Source organism: Nycticebus coucang, chromosome 9 (genome assembly GCF_027406575.1).
Source record: "Nycticebus coucang isolate mNycCou1 chromosome 9, mNycCou1.pri, whole genome shotgun sequence".
Classification (NCBI taxonomy): domain Eukaryota; kingdom Metazoa; phylum Chordata; class Mammalia; order Primates; family Lorisidae; genus Nycticebus; species Nycticebus coucang.
Window position 1 is genome coordinate 2,560,483 of NC_069788.1, and position 15,067 is coordinate 2,575,549.

Here is a 15,067-nt window from a genome sequence, read left to right on the forward strand (position 1 = left end):
GTATAGTGGTCTCCATGGATTACTTGTGTGTCATGCTCACAGCCTTTTAGCCATTTAGGTGTGTTCAAAACATCTAAAATAGTGAGTTAAGAAATTTCTTTACTTGCCATTAAAACATAGTGTGCCTTTTCTCATGGCTCTGTAAAGGACTCCTTGGTATTCAGTGATCACGGTCACCCTCCGGTTAGGAATTTCAGGTTCCAGTGAGGCAGGTGGAGAGAGGCGTTTGCTGTAAAGCTTTGTCAGATGCGGATATGGGCACACCTACATGAGGCCAGTCCCAGCCTCCACCACCCAGAACAGGAAAGCTCCTCCCCCAGAGAAGAAACCAAGCCAGGGAGGTGGGCTCTGACCGGGGATCTCCAGGGGCAGGTGCCTTCTCCTGCCAGGCTGCCAGCTTGACACGCAGTACATGTTTGTCAGGACAAATCACGGAACTTGCGTTTTAGTGGAAAGATGGCACTACCCAGGTCTCATGCTGAACTGGAAGCCAGCCGTTTACTCCAATTAGCTAATTTTAAAGGATGCTGGTATTTTTCATGAAAATGTGGTTGAGTTTTGGTCGTTTCCAGGTGTTTAATGCCCCCACGAAGGGCTGAGTGATGACAGGGCAGATTGCTGCCCACCTGTCCCCCTGGGTTACAGAGTGTCCTTGTGGACAGCCAGGCAGACTCTTCCATTCAGTTAATCTTGTGATTCAAGTGGGACGTACAGGAGCACCTCTGAGATACTCCAGGTTCGGTTCCAGACCCCATAGCAGAGTGAATATCGCCATAAAGCAAGTCACAGGAGTGATTTGGTTTCCAGTGTGTGTAAAAGTCACGTTACACTGTACTGTAGTCCGGGAAGACATGTGACGGCATTATGTCTACAAACGATGCATACACCTCAATTAAAATATTTTATTGCTAAAAAATGGTACCAATCGGGTAGCGCCTGTGGCTCAGTGAGTAGGGCGCCCGCCCCATATGCCGAGGGTGGCGGGTTCAAACCCAGCGGCGGCCGAACTGCAACCAAAAAAACAGCCGGGCGTTGTGGCGGGCGCCTGTAGTCCCAGCTGCTCGGGAGGCTGAGGCAGGAGAATCGCTTAAGCCCAGGAGTTGGAGGTTGCTGTGAGCCGTGTGACATCATGGCACTCTACCGAGGGCGGTACAGTGAGACTCTGTCTCTACAAAAAAAAAAAAATGGTACCAATCCTCTGAGCCTTCCATGAGTCCCACTCCTTTTGCTGCTGCAGGTTTAGGTGGCCGTGGCAGTTTCTTACAGTAAGACAACAGCGCAGTTTTCCCTGAACAATTTCTTCCTAGCTTTGCTGCTTGAGAGTGTAACAACCAAATTCCGCAGAGGCCACCAGTCACTCATGTAAAAACAAAGGAGTGACTTTATTCAAGCATGTGCTTGGACCGTGCCTCCGCCAGGACTCTGGCAGTGGAAGACCGAGATAGAAAAGAAAGTAGGTTTTATACTCTTTGGCATGGTGCATTTTGGGTGGAAATAAAACGCTGGCGCAGGTAAATCAGCCGAGTTGTGTGGTTGGTCAGCACGGGGACTGAGGTAACTTAGGAGGCTCAGGATTGGCTGGCTCTACCCGGAAGGGGGGCTGTGGGCTCGGGAGGGCGGGGCCGAGCCTACAGTCAGTAGCATCGCACCACCGTGGTGCAAATGTGCCTGGCAGCCGCGGTCGCGGGGCGGGGGTGAGGTGGAGTGGGGGGGCTGGTGTCCCCGCAGACCCTGCCAGCCCCACCCCTACGAGCGGCGCCAGGGAGTGGGTCTTCCATTCGCCACATTTCCCCCGCCCCAGATTTGGCGCTGGGCTCCTCAAGAGCCCAGAACTTGCAGAACTTCTTCCAAATAGGATTCGATGCTCTGCAAACCTGATGCTGCTTCACCCACTCAGCTTCCATGATGTTCTGAATCCCCTGCTGTCGTTCAGCAGAGCTCACAGCATCTGGGCCAGGAGTTGACTCCAGCTCAGGAAACCACTTTCTTTGCTCGTCGGCGAGAAGCGACTTCTGCTGCTCCATTCAGGTTTTATCATGGGTGGCAGCAGCTCAGTCACACTCCCGGCTTCGGCCGTAATCTACTTCTCTTGCCATTTCCACATATCCACACTGACCGCCCCCACTGGAGTGTTGAGGCCCTCAAACCCATCCACGAGGGTTGGAATCAGCTTCTCCCAAACTCATGTAAATGTTGGTATTTTGACCCCCTCCCATGAATAGTGACTGCTCCTAACAGCTTCTAGAATGGTGAATCCTTCCAGAAGGTTTTTAATTCACTTTGACAAGATTCATCCAAGGAGTCACTGTCTGTGGCAGCTATAGCTTTTCAAGACTTTTTTTCTTAAATAATAGGATTTGAGAGTCAAACTTACTCCTTGATCCAGGGCTGCAGAATGGATGCTGAGGGAGTGAAAACAGCACTGACCTTGCACGTTTCCATCGGAGCTCCTTGGCAAGCAGGTGCCTGGTTAGGGAGCACTCATGCTCTGAAAGGGGTCTTTTATTCTGAGCCTAGTAGGTCTCATCTGCACTTGAAATGTTCAGCCGTCTTGTAACAGACATGCTGTTGTCCAGGCTTTGTTATTCTACTTACAGAGCACAGGCAGAGTCCACTTAGCACAGTTCTTAGGGGCCCAGGATTTCAGAATGGGAAACAAGCCCTGGCTTCAGCTTCAGGTCACCACTGCATCCGCCCCCAGAGAGCCAGCTGGAGCGTTGGAGCCTGGAAGGCAGGCACTGACTCGTCCGACCTGGCTATGAAAGTCTTGGCAGGCACCTCCTTACAGCAGAGGCAGTTCCCTCTACATTTAAAACCCATTGCTATGAGCAGCGACCTCCATCAGTGACCTTGGCTAGATCTTGTGGACAACTGGCTGCAGCATCTCCCTCAGCATCTGCTGCCTCACCTTACACCTTTATGTTTGGAGACACGTCTTCCCTTCACTCTCATGAACCAACGTCTGCTCGCTCCCAGCTTCTCTTCTGCAGCCTGCTCAGCCCTCTCAACCTTCACAGAATCAAGAGAGTTGAAGCCTTGCTCTGGTTAGACTTTGGCTTAAGGAAATTGTGGCTGGTTCGGTCTTCTGTCCAGAACATTCAAACTCTCTCCAGATCAGCAATACGGCTGTTTCACTTTCTTTGTGTGTTCACTGGAGCTCCCCTTTCATTTCTTTCAAGAATTTCCCCTGGCATTCACCCTCTGGCTGACTATTTGGTGTAGGAGACCTGGCTCTTGGCCTATTTCTACACACCCTCCTCACTAAGCATTTGTGGCTTATGATTCTTCCTTTCACTTGAACACTTAGAGACCCTTGAAGGGTTATTTAGTGACCTAACTTCAGTACTGCTGTGTCTCATGAATAGGGAGGCCTTAGGGGATGAAGAGAGATGGGGACAGCTGGTTGGTGGAGCGGTCAGAACACGTCCCTGTACAGTTTGCTGTCCAGTGTAGTACGTTGGTGAGACACCCTGAAGCTATTGTAACAGTAGCATCAAAGATACTTGTCAGAGACCAGCATAACAGACATAGTAATAATGAACAGATCTGAAATGTTGCAAGAACTACCACCGTGTGACTCCAGGACAGGAGGTGAGCATGTGTGGTGGAGAAATGGCACCAGAGGGCTTGTGCAGTGCGGGTAGCACACAGCTTCAATCTGTACAAAACGCAGCATCGCAAGGCAATATAACAAAATGTGCCTGAACTTGTAAAGGACTTCATTATCGTAAATTGAGCTGAGTAGTTTCAAGGATTAAAGATTCACTGCTTAGTTATTAACGCTGATTCAGAGTTGAGTTCTCAGGAATGGACTGTGGGGCTGCCTGTCACTCACCTTCGGGACCCGACACACTTCTCTAGGCCTCTGGGCATCAGACTCCTTTTCAGAAGACAGGAGACCCTTTACACTGAGCCACCTACATCTTCATATTTACAACACTGAGGGTCTGCAGTTTTTTCTTCAGATGCAATATCCACAGTGTTAGTACCTGTCTCTAGCAGATGCATTTCTACCTAGGGTAATAAAAGGTAAAGAAAGCCTTAGTTAAGCCTTGGATAGTTTACATACATAGCCATTCCTGCCCCTGCCTTTAAAAAACAATGAAAGAAACAAGAGTGTGTTCATGAACAGGGAAAGGAATGCACCTGTAGCAATATTTAAAATATACGTGTAGGTATAGAATAATAATAATGGTAATAATAATAATTTATTCCACTTGCTGGGGGCTCATCTGTTCCAGGGCCTTAGATGTCCTTTATTCCTAATCAGCCACCAGAGAGCAGAAATGCAGGGAGCTGAGCTTCAGGAGGCACTCTGCTAACAGGTACTGGGTGGGGGACAGCTGCCTGAGTCCCTGCTCTCCCCTCTGGCTCCGTACAAAGTGCTGCCTCCTTCCTCTGATCTGTTTTTATAGCTAGTTAATGGACAGCAAGTCCTCCCTTAATGTTACAGTATTATCAACAGGTTCTTAGAAACCACAGCTTTAAGTGAAATGATGTAAAGCAAGTCCTCAAATAACATTTTTCCTTCAACGTTATTTCATTATAACTTTATGAGAAAAAAAAGTTGATTTCCTTACACGCCCTTTCACTTAAATTAGTTTCCAGGAAACTGTCGGCCACATTAAGTGAGGACTTGCTGTGCTGGGTCTCCAGTTCCCTCGTCTCTTCACACCAACTAGAATTCACCTTTCTGAAGCTTCAGGGGCAAGTGTGGAAGCTGCAACTCTGAACTCTGCGAGCTCGTGATTCAGGGCCTTATCAGTCCCCTGTCCTAAGCTGCCTTGGCCTGGAGATGCGTGAATGGCGCCGGTATGGAGCCCTCCTCCCTGTCCACTCGAGGTGAAGCAGCACAGAGCATCACCCCAGCACGTTCACCTGGCAGTGTGACTCTCTGCGCTCCTCCTGAGCCACTTTTACCTGTCCTTTTAGATAAACAGATTACAGTTTTGTGATCCGTATTTATTTCCAGCAAGTCCAAATAATAGACTAAAAAAGTATTTATTTTTAAATGGATATGTGAGCATATTTTCCTTTTTAAAGATTTGCATGTATTGAATAATTTTCAAAGAAATACCTAGGCAGCAAATGACTGAGGAGAATGATCTGATTGCAGGGTGCTTCCCCCCCAGTCCCCGCCCACTGCTGGTTATTCCAGGTCACAGGTGTCTCCTTGAACCCACTGAGCTGTGCGGCTGTACCCCCCTGCTTGCCCAGCCCACCAACAAAAAACCCTTTCTGACATTTCAGGCCAATTGGGCATTTATCCTGTTGGCCCTGCTCATCTGTCTGAAGCTTTGTCCTCTAATCAGAGAATTGGTTCTTGTTACAAACGCGGTTTTAATTTGCTGTTCTAACTCTGCTTTCTCGCCCTTATGAGTAACACAAAGGAGGTAATCTCGGTGCCTGCATCATTGTAGCTGCTACTAAATCTGGCTTAAGTTTGGAATAGTATGGATTCCTTCTTCAACTAAAGTTGCCGTGACATTTCTCTTTCGCCATATTATAGCATAATTAGATGGAAGACAGCTTTGATGGAATGGATACAAGCTTCAGAGACAGAGATCTGATTGCAAACCTTGCCTGTAACTAGCTGACAGCCAGCAGCAAAAGTTACTTAACTTCTCGGAACCTTGAGTCTTTGTTTGTGGTTTGGGAAGGATTAAATTAGATTTTTAATTTCAGTGGGTTTTGTAAGGATTTGGTGAGATGATACCATGCCTGGACTTATCTTCAGTGTCCCCCCAAGATATTAGCATTTTCTAAAAACCATTAAAAAAAATTAAACCCTCTCTTGATAGGGAAAGGACCTGGACTCACAAGAAGAGAAACCGTTATGTGGATTAAACAAGTCTGGGAAAATATTTGAACAGCTGTGTACATTCAGACAAAAATAATGACGTTCTTCATTAAATAAGCACTAATTAATAATAATTTAATGCTGGCATTGTCAGTTGGTAAAGCTTACTGAGAAAAATGTGCATTAACTTGTAATAATATTCACATCTTTCAGTCCAGCAATCCCCTTTCTGGGAATCTATCCTAAGGAAATATTTCAAAATATGAGGGAAAATTCTGTAAACATGACAAAAATTATTTTGTATTATTTGTGATCTTAGGTTTGTAGGATCAGGTAATGATGGGCTGTTTTTCAGCAATGGAAATGAGAATAGAGACTTACTGAGAGCATCATGTAAAAATATTTATCATATTAAAAATGCACACATAAGATAATCAGTATGAAAAAAATACATCCTCAAAATTATATGGAAAACTAGACCCAAATAATAATTATTAATAGCTTGGGGTATTATAGCATACCTTTCTTTTTTCCTGTTTTCCTAAACATTTTATAAAGTAATATTTTTAAGACTACAATTTAATGTATTCAGTCTGAAAAATATATATTTTTTAAGTAATGTATATCTAGAAAATCTGCTATGGATTTTTTTTTTTTTTTTTTTTTTTTTGTAGAGATAGAATCTCACTGTACCGCCCTCGGGTAGAGTGCCATGACGTCACACGGCTCACAGAAACCTCCAACTCCTGGGCTTTTAGGCAATTCTCTTGCCTCAACCTCCCAAGCCACTGGGACTACAGGCACCCGCCACAACGCCTGGTTATTTTTTTGTTGCAGTTTGGCCAGGGGTGGGTTTGAAGCCGCCACCCTCAGCATATGGGGTCGGCACCCTACTCACTGAGCCACAGGCGGTTTTAAAAATGCTGAAATATTTCCTCATCATTTACTCCAGGACAATAAGGAAAAAAAAAAACGTTCAAAACATGCTTGGCAGACTGCTTAGAAGACCTCAGGTGCTCCAGTGTTTGACCTGTTGTTTTGTGCCAGGCTGTCACACCCAGTGTCCAGTGCAGTGGTGTTGGCTCACTACCCACTGGCCTTCGGGCACCTTCCAGTTGACCGACCTCCTTCCTCAGGTCGCTCCCTGGAGGAGGACGTGATCTCAGTGAGGTGTCAGCCGGAACATCACAGAACAGCACCTCAAGGCCGGACGCAGCTCTAGGGAGCCGGCTGGATGTGAACCAGACAAGATCATTTACCAAGTGCCGTCGTACTAGTTTTAGTTGGAATTTTTGAGATAATTTTGTAAGTTAAGATGTGGTTGTAAGACATGGTACAAAGCCGTATCACTTTGTCCTGTTTCCCCCATGGCAGCATTGTACACTACTATAGTGCAGTGTCACAGCCAGTGTTGGGCAGGGACACAGCCCCCAGTCACACTCAGATTGCCTGATTTCCTGGTGCAAATCTGTATGTGTTAAGGTCTGCTCGGTTCTGTCACCTGAGCGTGTGTTTGAGTCCCCACCAGCACAGTCAAGGCGCCGGGACACAAGACTCCCCCTCCCTGTTACTCTTTTATGAGTATGCCCTCTCCTCCCCACCTGGCCTGACACCAGACACTCTCTGCCCCGATTTGTAACATTTTAGTATTATCTCAAAGATGTTACACAAATGGAATCATACAGAATGTGACCTTCTGAGACCAGCTTTACTTTTTTTGGATTTCAAAAATGCTTTATTTCTAGGTTTTTTATTTTTTATTATTTTATTATTTTAAAATGAAATTTTAATTGTATAAATAAAAATTGTGTATCAGGAGAACCTCTGTGAGTTGACAGACCATCCAAGGGACTGTAACAAACTGATCAGCATGTGGTGGTCAGGCCTGCTGAGCTGATGTGTGCATGTGGTACACGTCCAGCCTAAGGAGGTGGTCAGGGTGGGGAGGTGGTCAGCTGTGGAGGTTCTACTCTGTTTTTTATAACATGATGTTTTGAAATATGTGTACATCATAGACTGGCTAAATCAAGCTAGTTAATATACACATATGAATTATTGCATATACTTTTTCGTGTGTAGTAAGAACGCTTATAATCTGCTGTTAGCAATTTTCAAGAAAATCAAGCTATCTCGTTCCCCAGTAAGTGGGCCGTGGCCCCCCGGCATCACTGACTGTTCTGATGCCCTATCCACTGGTCTCGTCCCCAGCCAGGCTTCTCAACCTTCAGGTACAGGTATGTGTGGCTTCCTTTAAATGTGGTATGTTGAAACGGTTTTACTGCTGAAGTCAGCTCTCCGCCACAACTGGAAACATTTTGGTTCACTGATTCTCCTGGGAAGCCTGCCTCACTTCTGAGCACTAGTAACTCTGCTGATGGACATGCTTGTTTGGCCAGAGACTTGTCACCAGCAGGGCAGCACAAAAGGCTACTTTAGTCTAGGGCTGCAGTGCTGCCACTGTCCCCTCTGCCAACTTCCCTCCTAGAGATATTCCACAGAAACGGGAAATTGAAAGACCCTTCTGACCTACCCTGGAGTCTGTATGCATTGAGGTGGCTAGCTCCATTTCACAGCGTGTGTTTTAACTCACGCACATCAGTATCTGAGAATTATTGCCTTACAAACACTGTGTGCTGGAGGCAGCCTATTTTATGTAGCACTTGAAGGCTATGCTGTGTAGATGTGTGTCCCAGGGGTTTGCGAGTCATCAGTAAAGTTGCAGGGTTTGCTTCACGTGACTGGGGACATCGGATCTGCCTGTTCAGTACACTGTTATGGCAGCACCCTCCATGGCGGGCAGGCTGTCCACCACCTGCTTATCCTGAAAGAAGGGATGACCTGCCTATCCCTAGAACTTCCTTGCTTTGCTGAAGAATAGTATCAAGACCACAGTGTGCTCCCCTGGGCCATGTTTGCAGCCCCGTCAGAAGCCGGGGAGGCAGCAGCGTCTTTCTCTCTCCCACACATGCCTCGTGCAGAACTTCCCAGACCCTGAGTGTCACTGCTGGCCATCAGCCTGGGGATCAGCCCATAAGCATAGCTAGGCTTAGCTAATTGTTTCCTGGTTTAGGTAAAAATCAACAAGCCTTTTTGTTATTTGTAAATTATCATGGTGTATTATGGCTTAAAAAAAAATACAAGGTTTATGTTTACAAAATATGTGGTAGACAAAGTAACATTTATGAGACATTAGGTGATAAATAACGTGGTGTTCATATATAAAATAAAAGTTCCCGTCACCATGTAGGTGACGGTTGCACTGATGCTTACATGTGTCAGAAATTGTGGCACCTTAAAACACACGCGTTTTATGCATTTAATTCTTTACTAATCCTTTAGTAAGCAGTATGTCCCCCACCCGCTAAAGAGAGAGAATACAAGGTGAAGTTTAAGTTAATTTACAGACACCCATCTTCCATTTTTCTCTACTGTTAAAAGTTCTTACAGTAACCCTTGCAGAGCCTCTGTGGGGCTGGAGGGACACTGATGGCCTGGCCTGTGTTTCTGTCCATGGTACAATGTGTGGCTTTGCTGCCAGTTCAGAAGGGCCAGATCCTCGTCTGCCCTGGAGCTGCACCTCACGTTTCTGGCCTTTTGTTCTGTCCTTCCTATCTGACAGTAATTTGTTTAGGGAGTTTGCATCTGTTAGTGGGAACAAGCATATGCCCCGCCCTGTGCCACACCAGCTTTTACAGCCTGTCCCACCCATGCAGGGGTCATTGTCAACCACAGGAACAACTGCCTCCTGGGGGGTCCAGCCCAGAGCTCCCTCTTGCTGCCTAACTACAGAAGTCTTTCTCCCCCGGCGGGTGTCAGTGTCTGTCTGAGGCTCATTGCTCCACCATTGGTCATGGCATTATCTGACTGCCCCTCCACACTGGTGTGAGCGTGATGAGTGTGCTCTGTGGCAGGGACAGTCTGTGGCACATGGAAGGGCCTAACAGCTGAATAAATGGAACCAGCCTGCCGGCCCAGAGCACAGAGTGTCTTTTACTATTTACCCAGCTCAAAACATTGAGTCCATGGGCTTAACTACTACTGAAGGGGTGAGTTAGTAAAAACTACTCAATCCCAATGTTAAGACAATAATTGTATTTCATAAATATGAGGAAAAAAATAGGGATTTTCTTATTTATTTTTGTTTTACATATATATTATTTTCATTTTCTAAATGAAATTTATATCCTAGAAACTAGATTTTATGACAAAGTATATTTTATAAGACAGAAACTCCTTTCCCTGCCACATAAGCAGTCTATTTCAGAATATAACTTTGTACGTGAACAGTGCCTCGACAGAAAATACAGTATTTGCACACAGCTGCGTTTTCACTTGTTAAAGTTGACAGTGTCCTTTACAGGGACCCTGCGTATGGCCCTGCTCCTATTGGAAAGATTCCTTTCTGATGTCTTCAGTTACTATGAAACTAACATTTTCCAGCATTTTGTAGTTTTATCTGTCTTGTTTAGCGCAGCCCAAAGCACTTAGGTCATTTTTTTTTTAACGTCAATTTTATCTTGTGTAACCTGCCGTGACAGTGAACCTTGTATTGGTTGAAACCCCAAATCCTTGTTGAGGAAGAAGTGAATATAAATCTGTTAACTAAGGTAAAAGAGCAGGTGAAACTTGCCACACAGGTGTACATGGTATGAACGCGTGGACTTAGCGTGTGGTCGGTAGTCACATTAGCCTGGCACGTAGTCGTGGAGTAAAAAGATGGTTTCCCCGTGACAGCTCGACGCAGAGACGCTGTCTCTGTGCACCTTCCTGCTCATTGCCCTTTCCAGTCTCCGGTGTCCTTGTTCAGAATCAGATCTGACAACGCAATAGGGAAGAGTTCCACCTTCCATTTTTTAACATAATGATTTATAATATATAGCTATATATTTTAGAAATGTAACAACCAACAGAGCCCCAAGCTGTAGCTGTACTCATACCGACTTCCCTTTTCTTTAAAATAATCATTTATACTTGGTGACCATGCGTTCTAGAAATGTAACAACTGACAGAGCCCGGAGCTGCAGCTGTACTCATGTGCTCTGAAAAGCTTTAGAACTTTTACTTTGGGGAATAAAACTAAAACGATGAAATACAGAGATTTTTCTTGGTGTAGTGGAACAAAATCAAATTATCCTCTCTTAAAATAAATAGAAGTTATGGGAAGCAATTTTCCCTGTTGTGGATAAATGGTGGGGAACACAAAACCAGCATTTGAAGTACGTGAAGGCATATTGTTTTTAACAAATCTTAAAATGCCTTGTACAGTATATGTTCCCAAGGACGATTGTAGTTTCTTGTGAAGTCTTAAAAAACACACAGTGTACTCAGCAGGCAAAACTGTAAAACTAGAGATGAAGGAAGGACATATTAGGCCAGATTTTAAACTGTCTCTTTTTTGGTGGGGGCTCCGTTTTGCATTATTTAACTTAATCACCGTAGCCTCTCACATAGTCTCTAGCTTGAGTTTGTATTCACAGGCACGCGGAAGAAATCTCTGGATGTTTGAGGCAATACCCAAGATTGACAATCCCAAAGCCTCTATACTTTTCTCTCATTTGTCTGTAAGGTCGTGGTGGGAAAACATGGATTAAAAAGCAATTTCTGGGCGGCGCCTGTGGCTCAAGGAGTAGGGCGCCGGTCCCATATGCCGGAGGTGGCGGGTTCAAACCCAGCCCCGGCCAAAAAACCAAAAAAAAAAAAAAAAAGCAATTTCTGTCTAGACCCCTGGTTATCACTGAACATCACTGCTATCTGAGCAAGTTACTTATTTTTTCTGAGCTTTTATTTTCAAATGCCTGCTGTACTCCATCACAGGGCTCTGCCGAGGACGAGAGAAAGGAGTCAGACAGGCTTAATACACTTATATAAAGTGCTTTACGGATTTCAGATAGGTCCCTCTCTAGTCTCCATTGTGTAGACGAGGGAAGGGGCTGGCTGACGAATCCCACTGTGGGCTGTCTGTGCCTTGTGGGATACCACTAGCACCCCTCTGGACAGTTTTTGACAACCAAAAATGTCTCCAGACGCTGCCAAATGTGTCCTGGTGGGCATACCACCCCCAGCTGAGAGTCACTGTTCGGTGCGACTCCAGAGCTAAGGTTCTCAGCCATGTTCATGATCGTTACTGGTGTCAGCCTCATGCTGAGTACTGGTTGGAACACTCCATGACGTAGCAATTTACAAGAGTAAAAAAGAGAGAACTTTTTTTCATCCATTCTCTTCCTATTTTTGAATACAAGCAGTGGCACCATCTTCATGGCACAGTTGAGAGCTTCCTGTCCCTGTAAACTGTTTGCCTAGAAGCAGAATGTCACCTGCCAGGATGATGTCCCACCGAGCCCCTGGTCCCCCTTCCACAGTCATTCCCTGGCAGGCCCCACTTTTGGTATATTCTTGGGCTTGTAACATCTGTGATCAGCAGAGAGACGGGTCACACGGACTTTTCATAATCGTATCTCGTTTGAGCCTCATAACAAACCCTTCAGGCTTGTCAGTTTTACCTTTTGTTGAGGAATTTCACTCTTTCTTTGCCTGCTCCTCCTGCTGCCCTGTTCTCCTGGTGTGAGACTCTACAAGAGGTTGGAACGGCACTCAGCTCAGCAGGCGCCTCTCTCCAGCTCTGTGTGGAGAGGAACGTCCTTCTGAATTACTCAGCATGAAGCACCTGCTGTCTGCTGCAACTCTGCCTTTTTCCTTTCCCTTTAACAGAGACCTTTAAATACAGGCCTCCTTGGACCCCAGTTGGGGGTTTAGGAACCACCTTTCCTGATGCTGGTGACAGGTGTCCCCTGTATGTCCAAGAGCAGAGTATTTTCACTTCCTTCCCTCTCTCCTCCCCTGGCTCCACCCGCCCCGAGCCCCCATGTCTCTGTCTTGTCCCTCTTGTCCCTCTTACCCCTCTGGCTGTCTCCCTCGTGTTGGCCCAGCTCCCAACTAATTGACATCTCAGAACTAAAACTTTCTAGACATTTGTAGTTGACTTTGTTATGTTTGTTTCACTGTTTTCAAAACTACTGGGAAAAGAGATGCATTTGATGTGGGCCTCATTAAATAGTCTGAACATATTTTGCACATAAGCCTGTAGGAATTAAATTTCTTAAACACTAGGTTTTCAGATGAATTGCTGCTGACAAACAGTGTAATTCTGTGTGATTAAGAGCATCTGTGTGACCTGGGAAGAGATGGGTATAATTACTGACAGTGATGAGGGCTGACATGGCTCCCTTGAGACTCAGAACTCTGCTGTGGCAGATGCCACACTATGGCCATAGACACTGTGTTGTGGCAGATCCCAAGCCATGGCCGTGGACACTCTGCTGCGGCAGATCCCACACTCTGCTGTGGCAGATCCCATGCTGTGGCCATGGACACTATGCTGCGGCAGATCCCACACTCTGCCGTGGAAGATCCCATGCCGTGGCTGTGGACACTCTACCGTGGCAGATCCCATGCCATGGCCGTGGACACTCTGCTGCGGCAGATCCCACACTCTGCTGTGGCAGATCCCACGCCGTGGCCGTGGACACTCTGCTGTGGCAGATCCCACCCCGTGGCCATGGACACTCTACTGTGGCAGATCCCATGCCGTGGCTGTGGTCACTCTGCTGTGGCAGATCCCATGCCGTGGCTGTGGACACTCTGCTGTGGCAGATCCCATGCCGTGGCCGTGGACACTCTGCTGTGGCAGATCCCACACCGTGGCCGTGGATGCTCTGCTGCGGCAGATCCCACACTCTGCTGTGGCAGATCCCACGCCGTGGCCGTGGACACTCTGCTATGGCAGATCCCACACTCTGCTCTGGCAGATCCCACGCCGTGGACGTGGACGTGGACTTGGACACTATTCTGTGGCAGATCCCTAGCCGTGGCCATAGACCCCTGGGAAAGAGGCCTTGGTTCCATCATGGCAATATAACCTTATTGCCAATTAAATTTTGCTTTTTGCCTTTAAAGTGCATATGAATAATTTTAATTACTATTTGGTTCATTTAAAAATGACTAATCGGCTCTTGCAGTGTAACACAAGAGTCATTTTTTCTTTTTAACTCAGGGAGGGTCCTTGCCGACCAGACCAGCGTGGTTCTGAGCGGGTGTGCATGCAGCCATCACCTCATGTAATAGAAGTAAAACTTGGTGGGTTTGTTTCCTTTTGCAGGTGGCCTTTTTGAGGATGTAACCATTGGAGCAGAGGCGTTATCTTCCTAGGACAGATGGCCTCCACTGAGGGGCACAGCATAGGCTGCTACGGGCACCAGTTACAAAGAACAGAACCAGAGCTGTGGACGGAGCCTGGCACCGAGGTTTCGAGTTTACTTGTGTGTGTGTGTTCTCTGAGAGTTAACTTCGGATCTCTGAAAACCCGGAGTGTGAAGAACGTTGTGGTGGCTGCTTGTCAGCAGGGTAAGATACGCATTGAAGTTGCATCTCTGTGTCATACAGAAAGACACATTCGGATGTATGCTGCGTCTGCCCCTCCTGGCCGCCGTCAGCTGGTGGAGACCTGCCTGCTGCGTGGGACACGGTGGTGATCCTCGCGCTTGCACCTGAATGCGCCTGCTGTGAATCCTAGGAAATAAGCTTTCCAGAGCTTCTAGAGATCGTTTATAACAAATTTTAAAAAAGAAAAATACAGGATTTTTAAAATAGTTCCTTTAGGGGAGATGCTTGGCAGTTTTTGATTGATTTTCAAATTAAAGGTTTTCCTATTTGTTCAAACCCACGTGTGCCCCTTTTGCTTTTTTTTGCTTTTTATTCCTTTTACTGCACGCTCCTACACGTCACTGGGTGCCTCGCTGGCACCCTGCTACCCGGCGCCAGAGCAGGTGGTGAGGGACCCACTGAGCGGAAAGGATGGAACTGGAGGGCGTCCTGCAAGGCTGCCAGCACCTCCTTTATTATTATTATCATTATTATTATTTATTTATGTTAGGTCACAGTCATTTTGTTCTCATCATAGGAGGATGAGGGAGGAAGGCAGCTCCAAGTTTTTGGGGTTTTTTTGCAGTTTTGGGGGCTGGATTTGAACCCGCCACCTCCGGCATATGGGGCTGGCGCCCTACCCCTTTGAACCACAGGCGCCGCCCAGCAGCTCCAAATTTTTGAAGAAGGTTTGTAACTTACCGGGCACAACACAGCCAGGGCTACAGCTGGGACTGGCCCCGAGCAGCCCCTCTCCTCTGCCGAGGCCTGGTCTGTGTCTCTCTCTGACACGCTGCCCTTGCACCTCCTTCAGGGAACCGTCTGGGGACGTGCAGCTGTCCCAGCTGC

The 15,067-nt window shown here is 46.7% G+C and overlaps 1 protein-coding gene across 3 annotated transcripts in view; it reads left to right on the forward strand.

The window, feature by feature from the left end:
• The window catches only part of UBE3D (ubiquitin protein ligase E3D), a 167,143-nt gene extending 152,630 nt beyond the window's left edge, over positions 1 to 14,513 (forward strand). For all 3 annotated transcript variants that reach the window (XR_008382526.1, XM_053602955.1, XM_053602956.1), the window contains one exon: positions 13,956 to 14,513. Coding sequence is in view for 2 of the 3 variants with exons in the window: in XM_053602955.1 (XP_053458930.1) it covers positions 13,956 to 13,976 (21 nt within the window). In the remaining variant the exon portion in view is untranslated. The remainder of the gene's footprint in view (positions 1 to 13,955) is intronic.
• The last annotated feature ends 554 nt before the right edge of the window (positions 14,514 to 15,067 follow it).